Genomic DNA, 25,807 nt, shown 5'->3' with positions numbered 1-25,807 from the left:
TCTGTGGAGCTAGCCTGTCCTGCAGTGCTTCCCTAGCCTACTTTTTGCTTTGTCTTCAAGGCTAAAAACTTCAAGGACTGTCCTTGTTCATAAACTGTGCAGTTCCAGCAAGATGAGGGTCTCTTCTGGTTGAGGCTTCTTTATGCCACAGCAGTAAAATGGAATAGCAGTGATTTGTGCTTTCCAGGGTTGTCCGCTTTGCCTTTTGCAATCCTTCTATCCAAGTAACTGATTGAACCCCTTATTTATAGCTCCCTTGTGTTCTCTGGAGAGTCAAACAAGTAAAATTATTGATCACTTGGCCAACTGCATCATGATACCATTTTTATTTAATGAAGAAAGAAGAAACTAAGATAAAATTGCTTACAGGGGTTTGCACTGATTACAGTCTGGGCAGAATTGCGGGCTAGACAAAGCAAGGATGGCATTTTCAAAATCTGCTCTTTGGCATTTCTTAGAGCATGGCATTTCTTTAGCTACTGTTCACATTGTCATAGGTTTGTATCATACCAGTTGCAGATTAGGTGAGCCAGTGTGTGTCAAGCCTGAATCAGAGCCTCCGTGGGGGTAATATAAATTAACAAAGTAATTCTTGGTAGGTATCTTATTTATTGTAATATGCTAAACTGAATGCTTTGCATGTAAATATTGTGATTTTTAGCTATTTGTATTGTTAATTTAGATTCTTCTTTTTACACATTTCTGTCCTGAGAGGTGCAGGTGCTGAGCGACTGTGCTGCCCTTTCTGCATTCCCTGTTTACTGCCTGATGCCTCTCTGGCAACTGTTAGCCTTGGAAGTAGACACTGTTTCATTTTCCACTTTGTTTTCTATGCCTGTCTCAGCAATTACACAGTTGCCTCAATAGCTGCCCCAAATGCCCCTGGCTGAACATCCTATAAATAAACCTGCTCAGGGGCAGCTGGCAGGCAGTGGGTTCAGGTGGTGGCCTCGTGGTGGAAGTTGAAGCAGGTGTCCTACCTTTGCAAAGCAGTGTGGTGGAATTTCATCATTCTCACAAAAGGATTAAGAGTGCACAGTCTCTGTGGGTCACACAAAGACAGCCCAGGCAGTCCAGTGAAGATTATATAAATGCTTTATTTTCTCAGTTTCTCTGGCTAATTTACAGTCACCAATATTCCTCAGACAGCCAGAAACTTTCTACAATTGCGTGTAACTCACACAGAGGTCTTGTGGTTGGCCTTGATGATCGGGATAACAATAGTTGAGTGTTTCTTTGGGAATTTTGGATAGTAAAGTAGTCCCACTTGAGCAGTGAAATGCCTAGCTGTACCATTTGTCTCCAGTCCGCTTTATAACTCACCTTAATTAGATCAGTGCACATCTATTGTCACCTGGGAAATGTTAATAGGTTTGAGGAGCTGATATGTGCTCTTACTGAAGTTTGGATTTTTTTTACTTCCTTGTCTTTGAAAAAACTAATTAAGGTTGAAGTATTGTAGCTGTCAGAGAAATAATCACTCTTGGACAATACTTTTGACACTTGCCTCTGAATTTTAAGGTCTTTTCTGTTTACATTGCTGACAAAAATCAAGTTTTTACTACAGCTCTTCAAGGGTGAAGTTCATCTCCATGGACAGAGCTTGCACTGCAGTCAGGTCCCATATAGGACTTGTTTGGGGGATTGTTGCAGTGATTTCAGCTAAGCAGGTGCAAGCTAAGTTTAATCATCCCTGTTTAATCATCAAGAGAGTTATTGACCAGCTTCTGATTATGAAATCTCTGCTACAGATGCTAATGCTGATGTTCAGAAACCTGGGATAATGTTACCTAATTGCCATGCTGCATGAGTTTGAACATCTGACAAGTGAAAAATTATCTGTCACCTCAGTATATGTGATATAAACAGACAGTATATTTGATATGGGCAGATCCTTAGTATGGGGTCATGAGACACCATTATGTTTCTGATACTTAGAATAGACTAAGAATAGACTCCAGAAGGTAAAGAACTTGTGTTGCCTCCTTTCTCTGCATTAAGTAGCACAGCTATATAAAATAACATTTATATTACATTTTTATGAGTTTTCTTTAAAGTTTCCTAGTAGTGCAAGTCTTTTTTTTTTCTTGACTAATGTTCTTGTGCATGCATATATACATGTAAAATTATAAAAGTATATTTCAGCGTATTATATGAACATTTCATCAGGAATTTTTAACCACCAAACTGGGAAGACTGAGTATAAGGGAGACTGCCTCTGTCAGTCACTTCACTGACTTTTTCCAGCAATTCATTACGCTGGGGGTATTCCCAAACAAGATAGCATATACAAGGTAGAGAGATATTATAGGAATTCCTAAGTAGCTGCTGTTGAGAAAGCAGAGTAGAGCTCGTTAATTTTGAGTAGGAGTGGTTTTCAATAGTGTTTATTGTTATCCTATCTCCTCTAGGTTTTTGGTTTTGGGTTGGGGGTTTTTTTTAATTATTTGGTGATCTATCATTTTGGATATAATACATGGTTCCAAGCAGTATTTTGTCCTTGACTGCATATTTTTAAAAAGAAGAGACAGAATAAAACTCATAAGCTCTGCTACAGGGTGTCTGTGTCTCTTCATCCAATATTTTTCTGTATTTTAGCCAAGAAAAAAACACAGAAAGAATTTGAAATGTGTCTTATGTGGGGTGTTTTGGTTTTTTTTTCCCCCTTTCCTTGGAACTTCTAAGAGAGATGTGCATGGTGGATGTCAGTGAGTGTTATTCGTGCTTTTAAAGCTTGAGGTTCATTTACACTTAGCTTCTTATACACAGCCCAAAAGTGAATGTAAATATGGAGGTTGTGAAATGGTCCTGATTTATACAATCTGTAATATAATTTTGTCAGAACTTAGCAAAATAAGCATTAGGTTCATGTACTTTTAATTTAATGTAGGCTAAATACCAGAGAATTTTAAATCTGGTGCTTTTTATCTTGTAGGAAAATGTTTGACTGTAGATGCTCAAACCCAAGGAACTGCCAACTCTGCACAGTTACTGCATGTATCTTATTTTTAACAGCAATAGACCTTTCCTAATGAGGCTCATCAGTGATTTGCTAGAGGGGGAACTATTTTGATCTGGTTGTTTTGATCTTAAGGGAAAGTGGTTGTTCATCTTTAGGTAGAATAGCTGTCTGTCTTTATGGTGTTTTTATTGGTATGGAAACTCGAACAAACAAAATTTTTCTTCTTATAAAAGAAGGCAATGAAAGTACTGTTTTATCCTTTGCTCATCCATATCAACATTCAGTTCTGATTTATTTTTAGTGAACTTGGGCTTGCCTCTGCACTTCTGGGGAGTATGTATGGGCAATTAAACAGAAGTATCATGCAGTAATGCTTACGGACAAGAAGACCATTGATAAGAGACAGTGGTAGTGATATACATGCTATAAAGGAGTGTCCCTCATTGGCAGAGAGCATGGCATAACTCTAAAAAAGATTTTTTTGTGGAAACAGTTATCCTTTCTGTGAAAGAGCTTTTGGGACTTGAGCATCCTTGTGAAGGGAAGGGAATCCAGAGCACAGCATACTCCTTATCACTGTCACTCTGTGAGATGGGAGATGAGCGGACCTCTACCTGTTTCCCTTGCAGGAGCATAATGTGTGGGTATCTTGTGCATATGGGTGATTGACTTCAGGCCTTCACTCATTTCGTGCCTTAATTCTTTTCCTTCAGATTATACCCAACTGTTTTCTTTAACAGCCCTTGAAGGAATAGTTAAGAAACTTATTCAAATGAGAACTGGTAGCCATATACCAACATCTTGTCATCCACATTAAGTTCATATCGCCTGTCATTTCCGTTTCTCGCATGCAACTTCCAGTTCTGAAAAGTGACCCATCAAAGATCCTCAGCTGCTCAAACACATTTATTGGATATACCTTAGATAAAATTAATTTCTGTTGGGTTTTGGGTTGGTTTTTGATTTTTGTTGTTGGGTGTGGTTTTTTTTTTAATGCTGTTCTAAAACTGTAGTTCTTTGAAGTCATGATTAAACATGATGATTCCAAAATGAAAAGAGTGATTCGTCTGGAACTGGCACTGCGAGCCATTTCATTCATAGGAGTGTAACGCTTCTTGTTTGGTACCTATAAGGGGTATTGGGGATGGTTTCCTCTAAGGTAGGTGATCAGATGGCGTATTTTGTGTTCTGTGAACATATAAAATGCTTATATCACAAGTCCTTGGGTTCAATAGACTTTGGGGGTATATTTCTTAACATGAAATGTATAAGTTAAAGAATGTAAGGAGATTTGTAAAGCTTTAAAGCCTTTCTGAGTCCTCATCTTGGCAGTTTACTATCAAGGCTCTTAAATGTATTCAGTGAGATGTTGACAGTCTAGGTATTTTTAAGACAACATTTTACACACACTAAGTACATTCCCTCTTCAAAGTAGCTATCAAAACAAGTTTTTCTGCAGTTGCCTATTTGCCAAAATCATTCCCTAGAGATTTTAAAGGTCAGACTGCTTTCCATTGGAGAATGGATGCCAACCATATGATACCTTTCAAAAATAGGTATAAGTGGTGGGTTGGGTGCCAACCCCAGGATACCTTTTAAAAATAGTCATGTGTGGCATTCATCTGCAAAGCAAATAGACAAAACTTGCTGGGGAGCATCAACACTCTTCCCAGTGGGTGAGCAACCACACTGTTACTTGTACAGGGAACCAGCTGCTCAAACGGAGAGCGAGTGAGGGATGGGTGAATGGTTACCTCACCTGCACTTACTCAGAAGGTTATTGCTGGTAAACTACACTGCTCCTACCTGGCCTTTTCTCTTTCTGCAGCTGAGCAGATGATCTGAGTCTTCGTCAGCCTGATGTGTGCTCTGAATGTTATGAAAACAAATGCCAAGGAGAAAGGGGAAAAAAAATAGAGCATGTTGAACAAAATGGCTTTTAATGTATCCTTGCATTGCACTTAACTTTAGACTCTTACCTGAGGTGTTTGAGTTAGGGATGTAGTTGCTTTGGAGTAGGTTTTCATGTGAGTGCCACAAAGTACAGAGTTGGACCTGGACCTTTCAGGTCTGTTAAGGTCAGCACCTTATTTCTGGTCCAGCCTTACCTCTGATTTCAGTTAGTGCCAGGTAAGGTCCCCAGCTGATACAGGTGTCACATTTAGCTTATCAGATTTCCAATTAAAAAAAAAAAAAAGCCTATTCATATTTGGTCCTTGCATGAATTTTTAATGTATTTTTAAAATCCCATAGTTAGTAGCTTTTATGTCATCTCTCACAAGAATATTGTTATATTTGTTTAAATAGTATTTATAGGAATTGAGGCTACTTTTCAAAGAGCAGAAAAAGCAAGATGATGGCTGCTGGCAGAGTAATACACTTTTTTCAAGGAAAAGGTGGGTTCCTGGGATAAAGTGGCAGACCTCTAATATATGAGTGGCAGTGGAAAGCACTGCCCACGGCAGCAGCCGAACCCCTCCAGGGGCTGTGAGCAACTGCCGTACCATCAATGCACATCACCAGTGACCAGAGCTTTGCCGGCGGCAGGGGTACGGGTTATTAAAGGACATCTATCCCTGGGATATCTGGAGGCTACTCCAGTCCTTCCAGGAAGAGAGTTCGTTTTCTTATTATTTAGACTAAAGGAACATGAAGAATTTGAATTGTGTTTTCTGTCTCCAAGAACTCATTCACTGTTCATTTACCCGCTATGTAACATGCAGCCCCTATTGTGAGTTGACAGTTTTTCTCAAAAAATGCAGATACTCACTACTACACGTTTGCCATTCTTCAGCTGCAGCACAATTTTTGTTATTAATAGTAGTAGTTTCTTCTCAATAATAATTGCTTGATGGGTTTCACACCTTGGAAACTGACAGCTCCATATGCAAACGAAGCACTTCCACTTGGGTATAATGTCTTTGGAAACAAAAAGTCAAAGCTCCACGGGTATGGGAGAAACATGGAGTGTATCATTTGAGAATGCAATATAAGAGAAGTAGGATAGGAGTATTAGTATGCCACTTCAGGAGAGGCAAACGAACTGTCGACCATGTCTGCTGAATTTTGTTTAGTGTTATTAGTAGGAAAAATACTTACGTGATACCCTTTGTCTAGATGAGTAAATTAGTTTGAACACAGAGAATTAACCTGACATTATTGTCATGGCAAGAAATGAAGGTGATGAAAGTAAGTACATTTGCAAACAATCTGTTTGGAGCATGAGAAGTTAGGAGAGAGAAGCTTGAATAGCCTTTCTTTTAAAAATACTGATATTTAAAATAGTTAAACTTTACATTTCACTGAACTAAACATACGCAGAACCAGCACTGGTTATAAGTATAGTATAGTGCGAAGCAGCAGCTTGTTAACTGCAGTACTACTGCTTATTTTGGGCACCTGTTGCCATTTTCACATTACATTTTAGTTATAGAGTTAACTTAAAGTCAACAAATGTACGAATTTGGCACAATGTCCTCAAGAATTTAATAGGTATGTGTGTTCATGCACACACCCTTGTTATTTGTATGTAATGTATATATACACATTATACGAGTGTATCTATACCTATGTGTTGTGTAGAGAGAGACACTGAACTGTATTAGCAAGTAAAGGTGGTGATTGATTGCCCTGGTCCCTTTTATGTTTCACTTCTGTTTACCACTGTACACTCATCTTTTTTTCTTTGATAGATATAGTTCATCTATCTTCATCTTTGTGGCCATTAATAAACCATAATGTGTACCAGTGTGTTGCACATACTGTATATGCACTATATGTGCACTATATGCATGTATTTCTCTATACTTTTAACCATGAGTGAAGGTCAATCTACTTATTAGGGGATTGCACTAGTTTTTCTGTTTCTGTCCTAGGAACACTTAGGTCTTTTGCTGTCGCTGCTTGGAAGGTGGATTCATATCAGCACTTTCAATAGCATTAGAAACATAGTATGATTTATTAGAGGGGGAAAGGCCAGCAAGTCCTTAGAATGTTTAGTATTGTATATGCTCAGTGGAGTTACAGTGCACCACATCTGTGCACCCTGCAGATAATTAGTTCACCTGTAGTTTCAGAAATGCTCATGCCAAATAAAGGCACATGGCTCTCCAGGTGTAGCAAATTGTGCTGTAATCCAGTATTTGCCATTGAGTGTTCTCTACTCTCTGCTACTCTGATAGTCCATCTGCAAACACATCTCCATAGCGTATGTGAAAATGGATGCTGGAGAAGACCTTTATCTTTAGAGCATATGCCCACTCCCCAGTAAAATGGATGGAGAATCAGAGATTTTAAAAAATGGCTCACTGACTCACTACAGTGTATCAGTAATAAAATCTATCTAAATTTGGTAAGGAACTCTAGGAATTAATCACTCTTGTTATTTACCCATTTATTTTTTCTAGATGTTTGTTCCTTGCCTTTATAGCAATTATGTACCATATGTTTTAGGAACCGCAGAAGTAAAATTTCAGCACTGACTGTTGTATGGTATTCTAGGATTAAGGACTTCTGCTCTTGGAAAATTAATCGGTATCATATTTTCAGTCATCTCCATCAAAAACTGTAGTGAAATTAGGAATAGCAAAAACTTTCAGAATGCTTTGGATTTTAATGTTTTTTTTCACGTTTTCTAACACAATACAAGTGTCAATAGCACCTAATGAATTTAAAATCACCAAACCTGGTTCCTGTTGGGAGGAGAACATATTTACTATAAATCATGTATTGGCTACTCCAAAACCTGCAGTTACTCAAAATTTCCTGTCTAAGATTTTAATAAATAGCAACATTGCTGGCTGCATGATGGTCTTTCTGCAACAGTGTCTTTCTAAGAAACCTGATGGTATTTGAGGCCAGAGACTGATTGTGCTTTGTTTTGTTATTTGCAGTAGTAGACCAAAAAGCATTAGATTGAATGAAAACAGAAAGTATAAAGCATAATTAAGTGACCTTAAAATAAATAAATGTATGTTGTTTTTTCAATCAAAATAATACATATGTTTCCTTTGCCACAAGACAAGGCCTTTTCCAAATGTAGCATCTGTGAAGATGAAAAGTACAGGGAAGTAACCTGAGGTTCATAAACTATAACTTAAGTTTGCACAACATTTTTAATTGGTAAAGTTATCTATTAATTCATTCTTGATTACTCTATAGTACTGGAAGTGAATGCATGGGTTCCCAAGTGTAAGTTAACAATGTTTTCCCTTTTAATTTCATACATAATCAAGCTTTTTAACATTGAGGATAACAAATCCTTACATATCCTTAATTTGTGTGATGAAAATAATTTTTAAAGGTTTCATTTTTTGCTGATTCTGCTGTGTTTTCAGCGTTATAGTATGCAGTCAGTCTTGGGGAGAGTTTCTAGCACCTTTAGGATTAATTAAATTTAATACCTGAAAATCAAGTTGACAATTAAAACAGAGCTATTGAAGATGGTGAATGTTGTACTTTTGAAACAACTTTTTCACCACTATGCATTGTATAAAAAGGAGTGCAAAGAAAATGTAAGACCCTGATTTAAAAGCTCATCAAACTTCATGTAAAGCATCTTGTTTCAGGGTGATATATTGGCCTTTATATTGTAATTAATATATTAGGCCAGGAGTTCCTTTAAGTTTTGTTCACAGGAGATCATTTGCTGTATGAAACAACAGTTTAGGAGCTGATTAATGTCTGTGATACAGTTTTTTTCTAGAGTAGAACAAACACAATTTGCAATTTTTATAGTATTTAAAAAAAAAAAAACCAAAACACAACAAACAAATATAATTAGGCAATACACAAAAACTGTGTGGACCACAGAAGGTCCACAGGCAACTTCCTTTGGCACACCAACATTTTCACTCTTTCAATACAAGATAAAACAGTTTAGTCCTTCAGTACCTGTGTGAAGATGCTAAGTAGGAAGCAGAGAACCATAAAGGCAGAAGTAAAAATAGGTCCACTGTGAGTTGAAGCTATTAGTGAAAGTAATGATATCTTTGCGTTTATGGGTTAGCAATAAAATTCCTCTTTGCAGAGGGGTAATTCAAGCTTATGCGTTATTTAAGTGCACTATCAATGGGGCATTTTTTCATATGCTTTACATTTTAGCCAACATAAAAGCCAAAAGTCAGCTTAATCCTTCTTCCTTTCTTTATCTCTACTTCAGTATGTTGTGTCTAAAATGAAATTGGAAATACTCAAAGCATCTGTGGACTCGGCACCTGTAGTCAGATGTTAAATGTAAATGATGGAAGCATCTTTAAAATGACCTCATAAAATGATAACATTTCCTCTGTGTTTAAAGAAGTTGAATTTTCCAATTACAAATTCGCTTCCTTATGATGATGTTACCAGAAGGCATATAAAATCATTGTATCACTTTCATTTATGATTATAAAGCAGCAAGTTTATTTTGGAAGTTACTAATTCGTATGTAATTGGGATAGAGAGAGGGAGGCTCTAGTTCATCTTGTTTACTCTCAACTGTACCCTTGGATGTTTATCAAATCCAAAGAAAAGACAGGTTGTACAGAATTTGAATCAAAAGTTATTGTCAAGTTTTAACAAGATTCCTATTTAAAACAGAAGAGACAACCCACATCAAGGTAGCTATTGTCACTTTGCCCATAATTCGTATTACTAAGTCAACTGGTATGTCTAACCTATAAAATCATATGCTTGTCTCAAATCTTTGCCAGACAAAACAGAGAGATTTTAAGACAAGCTGTAGTACCTTTGATGGTGCTAGCTAAAAAACATAGTATTTGAACAATTAGTTTTGTCTTTTGTTCCTAAATTTTCTCTAGCAATTTATTCTGTAATGACGTATGAAATGTTCAGTGTGAGCAGTATCTAAGCATCAGAGGTTTGGGTTTTAGTGGTGATAAGTACCTTCCACTCTATTAATAGTCACTGTTAGCCTTAGTGGCTTCCATCTTTTAAAGATGAAGATTTTTCAATGTTATCCTTGGGGTTTTCTTCACTTCTTTCTTAATACTGTTAAGCATTACTGGCAAGTGCATTTTGCCTCAGGGTGGATGAAGCAATGGCTCTGTACATGGGAGTTACACCAAAAAGAAAACAAAATTTTGACAAATCTGTGCCATTCTTGTTTAGATGGAAGGGACTGAGTGAAACCTCTACCAGAGTACAGCTGCTTATATTACTATGATGGAATGTTTTATTTACTGCTCTTACAATAAAAAATAATTTTTAAAAAAGCAATGTGTGATATAATCCATCTAGTGACATGTTATAATCTACCCGTTTGGAGACAGGACTAGCAATTTGCAGTGCAGCTCCCAGGTTATAATCAAGTAGAAGCAAGTGTTTTCCTGCAGAATCTCAAGGGATTCTTCTTAGGTCCTTAACAAGAGAGAGGTGGTTTGTCATACTCACTTCTCTGTGGAATCTTTACATAGCATATGCACAAAGAAACAGTTTTCTGGTGGTTTAATTGTTTAAGGGTTGATGCTTCAGGCTAATGAGCTCCACTGATGTACAGTTCTGAAGTTCTGACCCTTGACACTCTGTGAGTAAGTGTAGCATGCTCTAAATAACTGTAAGGTCATCCTTCTTCAGCTGTCAGGTTTAGGTTTGAGGTATGCATATTTATATCCTAATTCTGAAAATGACTGCTGATGTTGTCGTGAAGTGTGAAAGGTCTGTCTACTCAGAGATCATTTTAGGACTGGAATCTTTAGTATCCATCTCTGTAAACAGCAAAACATATTTAAAAAAAAAATCTTCTCTTTCTGTACTTTAGATGATTATCTATTTAGATTTATGAAAAACCATCATTAAAGCTGAATGCCCATTAAGTGGTTAAAATAGCACTCTACAGATTGACAATTTCATATATGTTTTCTTTGTTTGCATGTGCTGTGTCTCAGTAAAATAACTGGGGGGAATCCCCCTGTGTATGACTGTAAGCATCCCTTATATATCTGCATGTTTTTGAAACAAAACTAATTTGGGAAAAAAGTTTTTAAGAAAAAGTCACAGAAGGTAAATGGTTTTACTGCTAATTTCTGCTTCAAGCACTAGGGTGACATGCTTTTTTTCAGTTTTATACTTGGGTCTCAAGAGATACTGCATTTATTAAATTGATATTAATTAGAAATGAGAGCGCAATTTGGTAGGTTTAGACTTGATTAGATTCTCCAGAAAAGCCTAGATAGCTCTAGTGCAGAGAGAAGAACCTAAAACTGCTTTGTATTCCTTCTGCATTCAGTCGAAAAGCAACTTTTCTATGAAATTTCTATTTTTTAATGATTTGGGACTCTCAAATTTTTTTTCATGTCACTGTTGATATGAGTATTCACATTCAATCTGATACTGGTGCATACAACTTCACTTGAAGTCAGCAAGAGGTGGTGATTTGATGTGGAGTCTGACAGTCTTTGAGATTACGATGGGGGAAATGATTTGAAGGAGCGTTGGATGGTTGTTACAGGTCCTTCTTTTTGCTGCTTCTGTAATGAAGTCCTGCATTCCAGTGAACAGTATGATTTTATTGAAAGCATGCGATGCCTCCCAAAAAGGCGTGATGGTGAGAGATTGTGCATTTCCTGACAGCCATGACAAAATGATTCCAGCTGTTCTTGAGAATCGCCTAATGCTGTGCTGAAAATTGCTATTTTGTACATCTTCTTTAGGATTTAAGTGCAGTGATGTTTATTTTCCAGTATCGTTTATCTGCTTCTTGTTAAATAGTTGTTAGCACAACAGACAATTTTGGTAATGCTGTTTCTGTTTGTAATCTTTTAAGGTTGTGCTGGTGAGATGGAACGAACCATTCCAGAAATTAGCAACCTGCGATGCAGATGGAGGAATATTTGTTTGGATACAATACGAAGGCAGATGGTCTGTGGAGCTTGTGAATGATCGTGGGGCACAGGTTGGTATGCATGTTTTCTCTGCAGTCAAGAGTGATCAAGTGCTGAGAGACAAAATGAAGAGGACAATGAATGGTACTTTATACCTTTCAGAAAGCACAGGAGAAAATGAAACATTTCTTTATTGAAAGGAATATGCAAGAATTGTCACAGACACTTTGCAAGGACAGTTGCTTTATCCAATAGCCGGGACAAATGGGCTAATATTTGCCCTGTCTAGTTCTGTGCAGTGCTGCCTTTTATTAAAACGACAAAAAATTCCTACATGGCCCATATATCTATTTTCTTATCTTTGCTATGTTAAGGTAAGCGACTTTACATGGAGCCATGATGGGACTCAAGCACTAATCTCCTACAGAGATGGATTTGTGCTGGTCGGTTCAGTCAGTGGACAGAGACATTGGTCTTCGGAAATCAACTTGGAGAGTCAGATCACCTGTGGCATATGGACTCCAGATGACCAACAGGTAATGGGGCTTTTAGACATGCTAATTGTGTTGCATTGATATGATACAGAACACACCTTTTTAGAAGTTGTTAAGTCAAATGGTCACCTTGTAAGAACAGTTTCACTCAAAACTGGTGCTCCCACAGATAATGAAAATTTAATTCATTGTGTCATGTCATTCTCATTAGGCAAATGTGATAATGTACCGAGTTACCAATCATCACTTTTCACCCTGATTCACATGCAGTCTTAGTCAAAGTTAGTTGTTTGAGACAGGAATCTGTAATAAGTGAGCAAGTGAGGTCATCTACCTGGATTTGTGCAGAGCTTTTGACACTGTCCTGCACGACATCCTTGTCTCTAAATTGGAGACACATGGATTTGGTGGATGAACCACTTGGTGGATAAGGAGTTGGCTGGATGGTCGCACTCAAAGAGTTGTAGTCAATGGCTTGATGTCCAAGTGGAGAGCAGGGATGAGTGACATTCCTCAGGGGTCAGGACTGGGACCACCACTGTTGTAACGTCTTTGTTGGTGACATGGACAGTGGGACTGAGTGCACCCTCAGCAGGTCTGCTAATGACACCGAGCTGTGTGGTGCGGTCGACACGCTGGAGGGAAGGGATGTGCCATCCAGAGGGACCTGGACAGTCAAGAGGTGGGACCATGCAAACCTCACGAAGTTCAACAAGGCCAAGTGCAAGGTCCTGCATGTGAGTCAGGGCAGATCCAAGCACAAATACAGGCTGGGCGATGATGAGTGGATTGAGAGCAGCCCTGCATAGAAGGACTTGTGAGTACTAATGGATGGAAAACTGACTATGAGCCAGCAATGTGCACTCACAGCCCAGAAAACCAACTGTATCCTGAGCTGCATCAAGCGAAGTGTTGCTAGCAGGTCAAGGGAAATGTTTCTTCTCCTCTACTCCACTCTCGTGAGGTCTCACCTGGAGTACTATGTTGAGCTCTGGGGCCCCCAACATAAGGACATGGACCTGCTTGAATGGATTGGGAAGAGGGCCACAGAGATGATCAGGGGGCTGGAGCACCTCCCCTGTGAGGACAGGCTGAGAGAGTTGGGGTTGTTCAGCCTGGAGAAGAGAAGGCTCCGGGGAGACCTTATAGCAGCCTTCCAGTACTTCAAGGGGGCTACAGGAAAGCCAGAAAGGGACTTTTTACATGGGCAAGTAGTGATAGGACAAGGGGTAATGGCTTTAAACTGAATGAGGGTAGATTTAGATTAGATATAAGGAGGAAATTCTTCACTGTGAGGGTGGTGAGACACTGGAACAGGCTGCCCAGAGAAGCTGTGGCTGCCCCCTCTCTGGCAGTGTTCCAAGCCAGGTTGTTCGGGGCTTTGAGCAACCTGGTCTAGTGGGAGGTGTCCCTGGCCCTGGCAGGGGGGTTGGAACTAGAAGGTCCCTTCCAACCCAAACCATTCTATTCTATGAATTGTACCCCTAATTTGTTGTTACAGCTATCTAGAAAAAGCATTTGAGCAGAGGTACAGCCTGTGCTAGTAAACATCTGATTGGTCATTTCTGTATACAACTGTCCAATCTGCACTTGCAGTAAAAGCAGTTCCAGTGACAGGTATGGTTATGTTTACCTTCACTTGAGCAAATGGATCCAGTTGATTGAGTGTCAGAGTGACCTTTCAGCCTTATGCAAGCAATGTAATTTAAAAGGCCATTTTTCCAACCATTGAGTCCAAAACTTCCTGAGCTTAGAAAAAGCCAGTTAAAAAATTCATTACTGTTTTTCTGAATAAGTACGTGATATTGGTCACATCACCATTTATAGCAGGACTTAAGCTAGCCCATTGGTTTCATTTGCAGAATTTACAATGGTCCTTTGCCATTTGTGTTGAGCTTACTGGAACTGTCTTTCCTTCCACATGCTCACTGTCATTATGGTTAATGTGTGTATAATATAATACTGAAAGAAATTATGAGGTAGAATAGTGCAAAGAGAAACTGTTATGATCACAACTAGATTATTTTCCTTCCTTCATTTTACACCGCCACAAAAAGTTCCTGGTTCAAGACTCAAGGTACCACTGACTTTAATAGAGAATACTATAAATCCATCCAAGATAGAGTTATTTTGGGAATTGCTAGTGGAATATAATAGAACTAATAATATGCATTTCTGCAGCAGCATCTAATAATTTTAGAGTTCTCTGCAAAGAATAATGAGTTAATTATTGCAACACTGCTCTTGAAAACCAGGGAGTCTAACTGCCTCTTTTTGAATCTGGGGAAATGTAAATCTTGACAATAAATAATTCAGTAGAGATCAAGAGGAAAAGACAACCAGCAGAAGTAGGAGGGGAAACTAAGATCTAATAGCTCTCAGTTCTATGTTTTAAAGATGAGGCTACTCCATTTGTGTGATACTCAGTTGTTGCTGCTCTATCTGGAAATATCTTCACCTGGGTGTTTTATTTGGGGTGACTGACTGCCTTTAATTCAATTTAGCCAATATGTTTGTATTTTCTAATCTGGTTGCTCCAACAGTGGTTATTCCAGGAAACAAACACATGTACGGTGTCCAAATAAGCACATTCGAACATAATGGCCAATTCCAGCTGTGTGAAAATTATTTGCTTGAGTTACAGACTCTGCTGCTGTTGAACTCATTGAAACAGAGACCAAAACCAGCCACAAGTTTGATGTTGCTCTGCACAGTTTTCCTAACAGTGGGGTTTGCATGTTCAGTGATGATGGATCTTTGTACTGTTCTCTGGAGTTGGTGGAAAGAAGCAATCTTCTAAAATGTATTTAGGTGTATTTGCCTCTGGAGGCACAAGGAGATACAGTTCACTGAGGTACTAGGCAAGAGACTATGCTCAGTTCAAATTAAAAATAGCAAACTGGAGGGGAAGGACATCGCATATATTACACACAAATAAGCCCTTACTAGCTTATCTCCTCATCTGATTTCTCTCCTGGTTTGTATCTGTGTAAATGAGAACAGAATATTATTCTACTCTAGAGTAGTTTCAGCATCTTCCCTCTTGCCTAATGTAATCTCCTTGTCAGTACAGTGAGTGAAAGATGTCAATATTTAAATTTATGTTTTCTTACTATTCTTTTTGTCACCCCACTGGCACCATGAAGGTTGCTAGTGAAAGTATTCCTGGAAAGTCTTAGGCTTCATGGTCCCATGACCTTTAAAACAATTAACTTGGAAAGTTTAATTTCCAAGGGGAATGTATTGTTTGGTATCTGTTTTCTATTGTCCTGATAAAAATTTGCTCAATATAATCTGTCCATTCACCACTGCATGCATCCTCCTCTTTTTCTTCAAGTCTCATTTTCCATCTTTTCTCCTGTCTGTCTGTTAACACTGGTAGGCTATCACCTCTGTCACTCCTCACCATGGCTTTGTGGCAGCTCTGCAAGAGGAGAGTGATTTCCTACCATCATCTTTCTGTTGGAGGCAAGAAATGGTTGGAGCTACAGTATTGCCAACTATCTTGTTTGACAGAGCATGAATGATCCCTGGGTTAGTGTCCTTGCTGTGCATTGACGCAGGCTTGTAAGGAAAGCACCTGAGGTAGTGGCTGATGCCACCTGTGGTTGAAACTCCATAGTTAACTCTTCCCAAAGTCTTTTGAGAGCCTGGAGATGGGATGAGAGCTAGAGAGATGGCCAGTACAGTCCTGCTGAAACTGAGCATATGGTTTTATAGTTGTATCTTTTAAGTGATTTGGTATGTACTTTGCCCTGATGAAGTTATTGGCTGACTTTATGAATACTAGATACTACTGTTCTGCATTTTCTTTCAGGAAGAGAGTGGTATTCTTCTTCTTGTGGCTCTGTTTTTTTCAGGATTTCTTGAGCTCTCCTCATCTGTTGCGGACAAACTTACTGTGAGTCATAGGATGGTTGATACAATTTGGTTGACTGCAGTGCTTATGTCATCATATGCATATGTCATCAGATGATCTTCTCATGAAGGTCATCAGCAGATTTTTACTGTGGTTCACACCCAGGTGTTGAGTCTGGACCTTCAGCTAATTCAGTACATAGGCCTTTTGATTGTGATTCTGCATGTTTATTGTAGAGAACTAGAAGTTAATTTTCTCACTTCATTGTGTGTCTGTAGTCCTGCTCATTTAGGTGTTTCCTGCTCCTGTACACTATAGCCAGAGCATGAGTCTGGCCAAGGCAGAGTGAGCGCCCCATTATACCAGTGGCCTCTTGAGGATAATAAGCAAATACACACAATAGGAAGACCTAACAGAACTGGGTCCTCTGTATCTCAGGCAGAGTGCCACAATTGGGTTAAACTCGGATGGATGAGATCACTCGGGAGTGTGACCTTCCTGTCACTGTTTTGAAGTGGTTTTTTCAGGGTTACAAGAGCTGTAGTGGAGCATACTTCCTTGGGGTCATGTGGAGTATTTTTCAGGTGAGAAGGTGCACCTAGGATCATGTAGGAATGAAAAGTATATTTGAAATGGAAAGTAAGTTTGAAATATCAGAGAATGCTGAACCTTCTGTGGTGTCATACCACATTTGTTTGCAAAGAGGGAGTGTACATACCAAGTAGATTGAATGATTTCCCAAGTGAGAGAAACTTGAATTTTGTCTAGCCAAAGGGTTTATTTATAATTATAGAAGCAATATCAATAAGTAACTGAAGATTTTTCCTAAGCCCACAAGTCATATAAAATATCTTTACAATGCTTCATCACCCATCCTATGTGCTTGCTCAGCTTCTAGTGACATTTTTCTATCAACTTCTGCTGCCCTTGGGCCATCCTCTCCTTCTCCTCACAGATTTTACCTATTAAAGAGGCTTATCTCTGTTCACGGATGGAGAAAGTCGTAATGTCAGAGAACTGGGTGAAAACTTCAGAGGGATGTAATTATCCTCTTGTTTATAGCAATATAGTGTAACTCCCTGGACTTCTTGGGGTTGTTTCTGTTGCTGTTTCTGTGTGTGAGAAGGGAATCAGAAGGAAATGACTCTAATAGAGCGAAGCCTCACTGAAAGTGAATTTTAGTTCCTGGATATTAAGTGTATAAGTGTATTTTAATTCCTGGATATCCCAAGAGGTGTTGTTAATCTATATTTGTTCCCTGCATCTGAGCTAGTGTAAATTATTAGACTTTTCTGACAGCTGTAAGAGCCCATTTCTATTTCCCCTCTCCCTACTCTTTCCTTTTGTAAGCTTTTATTTGAGGAAATTCAGGGACTGGCCAGGATTCTCTTTGGCCAGGACATGACAGACTACAGGCACATGTGAACTTTGCCAGAGCACTTCCTTCTGTTTGCTTTGAAAATGGGTGTACAAGCAGTTAGATAATTTGATTTGCATCCTGCTAGGTACAAGATTACCTATTGTATGTAGTCCCATTGCAACGCAACATGTATTAGTACTAAGAATATGTAAATGCAGGCCCCAAGTTTCAGCCTGTTCTGTGTCTAATCATACAAAATTCTGCTCTCTGTGAAAGAGAAAAGCAGCACCATATTAGAAACAGATACTGTGTGCACTGCAGGGTTATACAAAACACTGGAAGAAAACAGTGAGACCAGATGAAACCGCGTTGTCTCAGAACGCAGTGTGCGGAAGGTCTGTATGTTTTTGTTTTAATCTTTTGTAGTTTGCAGTAGCTGTGCAGGAAGGCAGTGTCGATGCTGTTAGTCACTCCTGCTCCAAGCGCTAGCCTTCCCTACTCCCATGGCAACCACAGACGCTTCGGCATCTTTTTCCCTGACAGGCTCAAGGCAGGGGCAGGCTTCAGCTCCTTCAGCCTGCCTGCAGCTTGTCTGCAGCATCTTTCCTGCAGCACTTCAGGGTGGAGCTGGGGACCCAGAAAGGAGCGTGTAGTTGGGTGAGATCTATGTGCTAGTACAGCACTTGGTGCCCTTCGTGTCCCTGATAGGGTCAGCACTGTTCTGTGCCAAGCAGCTGCTGTGAGGTGGGAGCTACGGCACAATTCTCACTGGGAGGTAGGAGCTAATAACAAGAAGCACTATGAAATGTTTACCGGTGGCACCAGGTGTTTCATGAGCTTGACTCTCAGGCTCGTTGGGTTTGGTGTGACTTTAGTTCCAGGAGGAATTTTAACTAAGTAGCCCATTATAGTAGAGTCTACTTTTGGACCCCACCATTTTCATCTGTGGACTCTGCAGTTGCTACTGCCTTTTCAGGGAAATAGTTGTTCTGAACAACTCCGAAGCTGAAAGTAGGGATATTAGCCTTACCTAGCTTCCAGAACATGGCTTAAAAAGAAGGAATTCATAAGTATTTGAAAATGTTGCATCTGTTTGGGCCATGATGTCATCTTCTCACCGACATTGTCTTTGGCCTGCTGCTCTGGAACAAAGAGTTTGTGCTTCCATTCAGCCTACCATAATCAGGTGCTATAGGTCACATCTGATTCAGACAGTCCTTGCTATTGTGATAGTCAGCTGATCAAGTTTAATTATGCTTAGACACCTAGCTGTGTGGAAAAAATCTTGAAGACAGCCTTCTAATGAGTTAACAAAATGATGAAAGGGAGTTACAAACAGGGGCAGTACAGGGAAGGCAAATATTACCTTACTTACTATGAATGAAGGGAAGAAAGGACAAAATGAAAAAAATTACAGCCTATAAAATTTGAAAGTGTAAGCAATTATTTTGGTCTTCATTAGAATACTTCTTGTCCCTATTAGAGGGTCTTTACAGGTTCATGTGAAGGAGCCTTTAAAATGCCAGGGAATATCTATATTTTTGTGTCCTAACATAAAAATGCATCTTTTCCTCCATCAATTCTAGATGAAACCCCCCCCCTTCTATTTTGCCAATTATTAGGCCTAGCATAAAGGACACAGCCAGCATAAAGATGAACCAATAACCAAATTGTATTTGATACAGAAGGGTCAGTACATGGGTGAGTGCTGGGGGTACAAACAAGTCAGTCAGATTATACATAATCAACATCAATCCCACTGACCCCAACAATGACACTGCATGACCAGCGATGGGTGGAATAAATGGTGAAATGTAGTCTCCCATAGAAGGGACAGGAGACAACTCAGTCAACAAACCAAATACATAAGACCAAGGAAGCCACATGCTGAACCTCTACACAGCCTGCATTCAGAAAGGCCAGACCTGACTGGAGCCCAGTTCCAGGGAGGCAGGAGATCCTTTCCCAACAGGAAACTCTGCAAAGTGCATCCACCTCACAGACAGACACTGCCCCTCCCTGCAAGTGGTCCCAGCTTTTATCCCTCAGTGGGACACCTGACCTTTGTTTACTTAATGTGGGACACCTGGGGCTCATTTACCCAATGGCTCTCCCTGCAAGGCAGCCGCACCCTGGAGGGAAGCCTAAAGGTAAACTCACCCCCCTCTTTGTGAAGGGCTGTGGGAATCACCCATATGTCAACCTTAATTTGGGGCTTGGGGTTGAAACCCCAGCATTTCACACCCCCTCCCCAGTGTCTCTATACATCCTTTTATTCACATTGTCTTTCCTCTACTTTTTTGTCTCAAGTAGACTTTTATGCATCATTCTGCTCAGAGTATGGCTTCCAGAAAGAAAGAAGGAGAAGAGTTAAATAGCTTGGTGCACTGTGCCTTTTTTCAGTCGTGCTCTCCTTTTCTCACTAGCAGTGAGCAGCTACACTGCAGATTTCAGTACTCAGATGGGGACTTCATAGGCTTTGCCTTGAGTTTAGGGGAAGGTAGAAAACAAGGATGTTCTGGGAGCGTCTAGGGTTCATCTGTGGCTTCAGGAGCCATGGCATCTCTCTGTGGGTTTGTTCCAGACAAGGTTTTTCCTGCCAGAAACCCTAGCTTATGCTGCACAGTTATTGAGCAGGTAATTGAAGGAGTGGAGCAACAAGGTGATGCTTCAGTGTGCTTTCTTCTTCCCTCTTGCTTCATCTGTGCCTTGCCTAATCTTTCCCTTGATGCTCTTCATGCAGCCTGTAGTGGCAAGACACTGAGCCAGCTGACAAGATGATGCCATTTGTTCTAGTCATGAGGACTGTAACATGGGGGATGTTTATGGGGTGACAGCATCATGGCTTATGTTTTCTCAATAGGTCCTGCAATGTTTCATGTCAACACTGTTTCAGATAAGTCTTGCAAAGAAATTTTTCCTTTAATGACTCTATCTGAAAGGGGTAATACAACTGTTTTACTGTTTTGCTCATCCTTGTAGACAGGTTATTTGAGGTTTGTAATTGCAAAAAGTAAATGGCTGAATGGATTTCTGCATCCTCTTGGATGCACAGTGTACTGGGATGTACAGATTGCCCTCAACAGCCTATCTTGTAACTCTTTACCTTGATCTGACATGACAGTCAGGTAAGTTACAATATTCCTATTTTATTCTGATTTTAGTTTTAGTGTCTGGAGTTTGTTGATCTCTGTGCACTCTACCACATCTTCCCCTCCCTCAGGAAAGAAAGGATGTCAAGAGCTGAAGACTCATTGTGCTATTCAGTTAATGTGTCTACTTAGCATTTTTATACCCAGTGCTGTTTTACATATTTGGAGCATCAGTGTTTGAGTCAGCAAAATAAAGATGAGTGCAAATAGAAGTACGACCAGTGTCTGTGTGGGAAATGTTTGGAAGAAAGAAGTTGTTTGCCTCTCCTCTCACCTTGCTGGCACTTGTCAAGAAAGATTTGCTCATACAGCCTGAAGTCTTTACTTCCTTGGGACAGGGGGTACTTATTTGAAACTGTGTTTCTGAAAAGCACTGTGTTATACTTCAGCTGCAGGGGTAAATATTAAGAACAAGGATTTGCAGTGCAAAGTAGCAGCAGATACTTATGCTACTTTAGGCAGTTTGGGGAAAAAATGGCACGTCCTTGGAAGCTGCTGTCTTTCTAAGAAGTCATATGTAATGTACAAAAATTGCTTTAATTTAATTTGTTCATTCAGATTTTGAGTTGGTCAAGAGAGGACATGTGGGTGGAAGTGCAATTCTTACAGAGGAAAATCTCTCCAAACTCTCAGGGTTTTACAGCTTTTTTTCAGAAACCATCTGTGTTATTCCATTGCCAGACCCACTTTGCTGAGAATGCTTTGGCCCCAGGACCCCTTTGGTTCATCCAGAGCTTTGTGGTCTTTTCAGTTCAAAAGAAATCTAGCTGCCATAGCAGTTAATTTACACTTTATTATCACTGGGACTTGATCAATAAGTTTTTTGGAAGTTAGTAAGACCAGGAACCAAATGGGGTCTTGAACTTGGGTCACATGTGTTCAAGCCTGTAAATAGCCTGAAACCTTGTGCAGGGCAGGAGGATTAGAGTGATTGAATTTGGAGCAGGAGATTTGTGGATTTCTCCACCAGGTCTTGTCTGGGAAAGCAAGGCCAAGTTTTATAGCAAATTGGAGATGAAAGGTGATAGTTTTGGAAAGTGATATCCATTGATTTGACAAAAAGAGATAGTATACCAGTGGAAAGTGGGAGCAATATTTTTTTATTCTCCCAAATCTTTCCCATCAGTGTTTCATCCTGCATGGATTCAACTTGAGTTCTCTGCTCTTTCTCAGGAGCCAGTTTCTTGTTGGTGTTCAGATGTTCAAGGATTGTTGGCAACTGCATCAGCTGAAAGGGATTTAATCCTTCCCTTCTTTCCTTCCTTTTAGAGGAATAGTCATTCTTCTTCAGTGCCTCATTTTGGTAACAGTTTATTACTCAGCCTATATCCGTGTTGACTCAGTTATGCTTGACCTCACCCATTCTATGTATTTCCTGACCATGCTGAGTTACCCCTTTCTAAGTACACCCAAGACCTAGAAGGAGAATGCAGAAGTTGAGGGGCTGGCTGCCATTAGCATATAGCTTAACTCAGGGACTTCTTGGTTTTGCAGTATGAAGTTCAAAACAACAAGGACATTGCCTCTAAACTGTTTTGTATTGCATTTTCACTGGTCGAGAGTGCAATCCTTGTTGCTAAGTAAAACCATTTTCAATTAGGAAAAAAAACAAACCACAAAACCCCAGCAGAAACTCTCAGACTTCTAAAACTCTGAAGGAAATTTTGGCTTCAGCAGTCAACCTATCTTTCAGGAAATAACTAAACCCTGGCTTGGGAGCAATGCAGGAGACTGCCAGCTGTATCAGTTCAACTCTTTGCCTGATTGTTGGTAAAACAAATTGCATTTTCCCACCTAACAGCACCAAATGATTGGTTTTCTTGCTATATATAATTTGATATATGTGAAGAATATGTGTTTTCCTAGACATGTGTGCACTTTCCTGGCAGAGTTTAGTGAGAAAACAGAAAACTATGCTGCTTGAAGAGCATTCCAGGGTACTTCTGCTGTGGGAGCTTAGTGGTCCAGGCTCAAGAGTCCTGTCCATGTTGAAAGCTACAGAAGTTGTTCTGTAGAAGGTGTTCCAGCTACTTGCTTTTTGTTCATTTTGCATACTACTTGGAATGTGATTTGAAACCTGACACAAGTTTAAAAAAAAACCACAACTCTTTTCACATCTAAAGTAAACTGAGGCATATTGTTAATTCAGTAAACTTTATATAGAAGGGCAACTCTTATGACTTAAAAATCTGTTACAGGATACTTTCTTGAAAAATGCCTCAAGAATCAAGAAAGAATAAAGAAATGTGTGTGCCTGGAGATAGACAAGCCAGAATTAGTTCAGTTATAATTACAGGGGCATACAATAATCAGTCGTTCTGTGACTTTCCAGAATGCTTTCAAATAACAGTATCTTCGCCTGGACAATTGCTTCTATTCCCACATGTCCAGAGTAGTTGTATAGCTTGAGATTCTGGTTTTGAGAGTACTTACATTTTTGACTCCTGAAATGGTGTGCAAGGTTGTATCTCATTGTCAGTCATTCAACTATGTTATACTAGAGAGGAATAAAGCCAGTGCAGTTTGATTCCCTAGGTTTTAATATTTCAATATTTATTAAATGGAATTCTCACCAAGATCTTTGGTATATTTAATTTGTCTTCTCATTTGAGGGCTTTGTAATAGTTATCTAGACCCTGTGGACTTTGTAAGAGAGAGAAGGAACAAGCCTGAAAATAGGTAACTAAACCAGTGCTGCTTTTGAAAGCATTAATGGTCTTGAATGACAGTTTCACTGCTGCGTATATATGCAGTTAGCTGGCTGATCTCGTAATGTATCATCCATGTGTGGGGCTGGTAACTCCTCATGTCCAAGGAAACAAAAACTCTTCTCAGTTTTTTCAGACATAAAGGCAGTCAAAGAAAAGCTAATGCTTTCCCCCTGAGCTTGTGTGTGAATTGTGGTGATGTCTCTTTCTGTGTCAGTTGAAGAAATCATTTTACAGCAGTTGAATTTTTAATGGAAATAAAAAGTATTCATCAGGAGAGCAGCTGTCTTCCTCTCTCTGGTTCTCTCTCTTTCTCTCTGCATTTTGACGTAAAAAGAAGGAAAGCCAGAAATATCACACGGAGAAAAAACAAACTTTTACTTTTTAATGTATCCTAAGAGGCGGGCTGCTGTGCTGTCTCCTGCTTTGTGCTGGAGAAACAGTAAAAAAGAAGAACACAAGGAATGCAGAATGCTAACACTACAACTAAAGGAATGCAAAATCTTGTTAACAGCCTTTGCAAGACTGGCATTTTTTTGTTAGACTAATGAATGAAAATATTTAGAGGCAATAATTTTCCAAGTATTACCTATGTTAGTAAGTCTACCTGCATAAATAGAAGGTTGATCCATCATTTTGCGTATTAATCAGTTTATAGTTCAGTTAATTTTGGATCAGCAAAATAGATTTATATCTATTAGTATGATGGCATTATGGTGACAACTGTGAAGGCTGTTCCTACCATGAATACTAATGTTTGTCTAGATGGCTAAATCAGGACAGACTAATTCAGCTTTCTTAACTGCTTAGCATCTTCTGACAGTGCAAATCAGTTGGACTTATTAGCATTTTTGCAGAATGTAATTTTTGAGGTACAATGTTGACATTTTCATTTGGGAGGAGATGGAGGAGGAGGCTGAAGGAAAAAGCATAAAGACAGGTCTAAACTTTGAAAAGGGAAACAGAACATCAGTGAAACAGAACATCAGTGAAACAGAACGTGGGACAAGGTGACCACAAATTCAGAGGTACACAGGGTAAGTTGTTAGTGTCAGCATTCATATTACCTGGTACAGTGCAGCATGGTACAAACAGGTACCATGAAGGCATATTGTAGAACAAAATGTTGAAAGAGCCGGGTTTGCAGTGGTTAGGTCGAAGAGGAACTTCAAACTTTGGAAAGTACAGTCCTGGAGGATGTTAAAAACCAAAAGTGTAAGTTTTTGTGAGATCATTTATAGTTTACTTGGTGACAAGATGCTGATGAAATTTCTGCCCTGGGCTGCTACTACACTGTTGAGAGACACCTCACTGAGTCTGAGGAAAATAAAAGGGAGGTCCTGGAACAGGTTAGTTTGAAATACAGCAAGGTTCTCTGACTGGTACATTCAAAGATTATAAAGGATCTTGAATATGAACTAACTTAGCTGTTGGCAGAAATAATCATGTCTCTGTCCAGAGTCTTAAAGGGCAGCACTATTTTCCTGAAATACTTTTAGAAAAAGGTTTAAGGAGCATTCAAGAAATGTACCTTGCAGCTGGTTAAAGGAACAATTCAACATGGAATAACAAAACACCTGTAAACTCATCTTAAAAGACCTAGGTAAGAGGGAGATCATGACTCACTAGTCTCTCAGGCATCTTTGCATGTGTCATTGAAAGTGATGACGATAAAAAAAATAGCCTAAATGGCATATATAGTTCTGAAAAAGTCAACACATTCCAATGTGAATAGGCCCCCTTTAGGATTTCCTGACAGAAATACATCCATGTGCTCTTTGGCATAGTGGGGATACATCCTCTGCATGGATGATTTGGCAGGTGTAGAAACCCCAGCAAATTATAACAGTGCATTATTTTATTTACTGTGTTTGGATCGATGAGCAGTGCAGGGAGAAGAGCTGGCCAGGAATCAGTCCACAAAGAGGAAGACTAAGTAGTCAGTTTGCATTATAAAAAGGGGGACAGTGGGTTTGCCTTTATGTCATGCTATGTTTTATATTATTTTTTATTTTGAAATAATGACATTTAAAATATTTGCTTTTGTGAGATAGCAACATTTACAAGTTACATAGTTATTTGTATTACTTAGGGCTGTTAGAAGGCTTGAGTATTACATGTCCGGTAGAGCTCAGTTTGCTGGATGGGTCCAGTAGGCATCTTCTAAGACACAGCTAACCCTTTGCCTTTCTAATATGTTCAGTCACTTCCTGGAAAAACTTCCTGTCGTCACTCTGTCCTTCCAGCTGCCAGCTGTCCTGTGGGAGAAGGAAGAGGTATAACTTGAGAAATTGCTTGGTGGAGTTACTGGCAATTTAGCCACATTTCAGGGAAGATTAGAGCACCCAAGATTTCATAACAGATTAAATAAATTTTCAGAACACTTCAGTGTATCCAGGAATTTAAATGCCATCTGTTAATGCACCTTACATAGTTCTACAAGGCAAGTT

The 25,807-nt window shown here is 39.4% G+C and overlaps 1 protein-coding gene across 1 annotated transcript in view; it reads left to right on the top strand.

Moving 5' to 3' along the window:
- The window catches only part of TULP4 (tubby like protein 4), a 148,658-nt gene that overhangs the window by 80,179 nt on the left and 42,672 nt on the right, over nt 1-25,807 (top strand). Inside the window, exons 3-4 of the mRNA XM_026844548.1 lie at nt 11,727-11,855; nt 12,159-12,320. Of these exons, the coding sequence (XP_026700349.1) occupies nt 11,727-11,855; nt 12,159-12,320 (291 nt within the window). The remainder of the gene's footprint in view (nt 1-11,726; nt 11,856-12,158; nt 12,321-25,807) is intronic.

The sequence above is a fragment of the Athene cunicularia genome, assembly GCF_003259725.1.
Source record: "Athene cunicularia isolate RWA chromosome 3 unlocalized genomic scaffold, athCun1 chr3_part1, whole genome shotgun sequence".
NCBI classification, from domain to species: Eukaryota; Metazoa; Chordata; class Aves; order Strigiformes; family Strigidae; genus Athene; species Athene cunicularia.
This window is presented reverse-complemented; position numbering and strand designations above follow the sequence as displayed.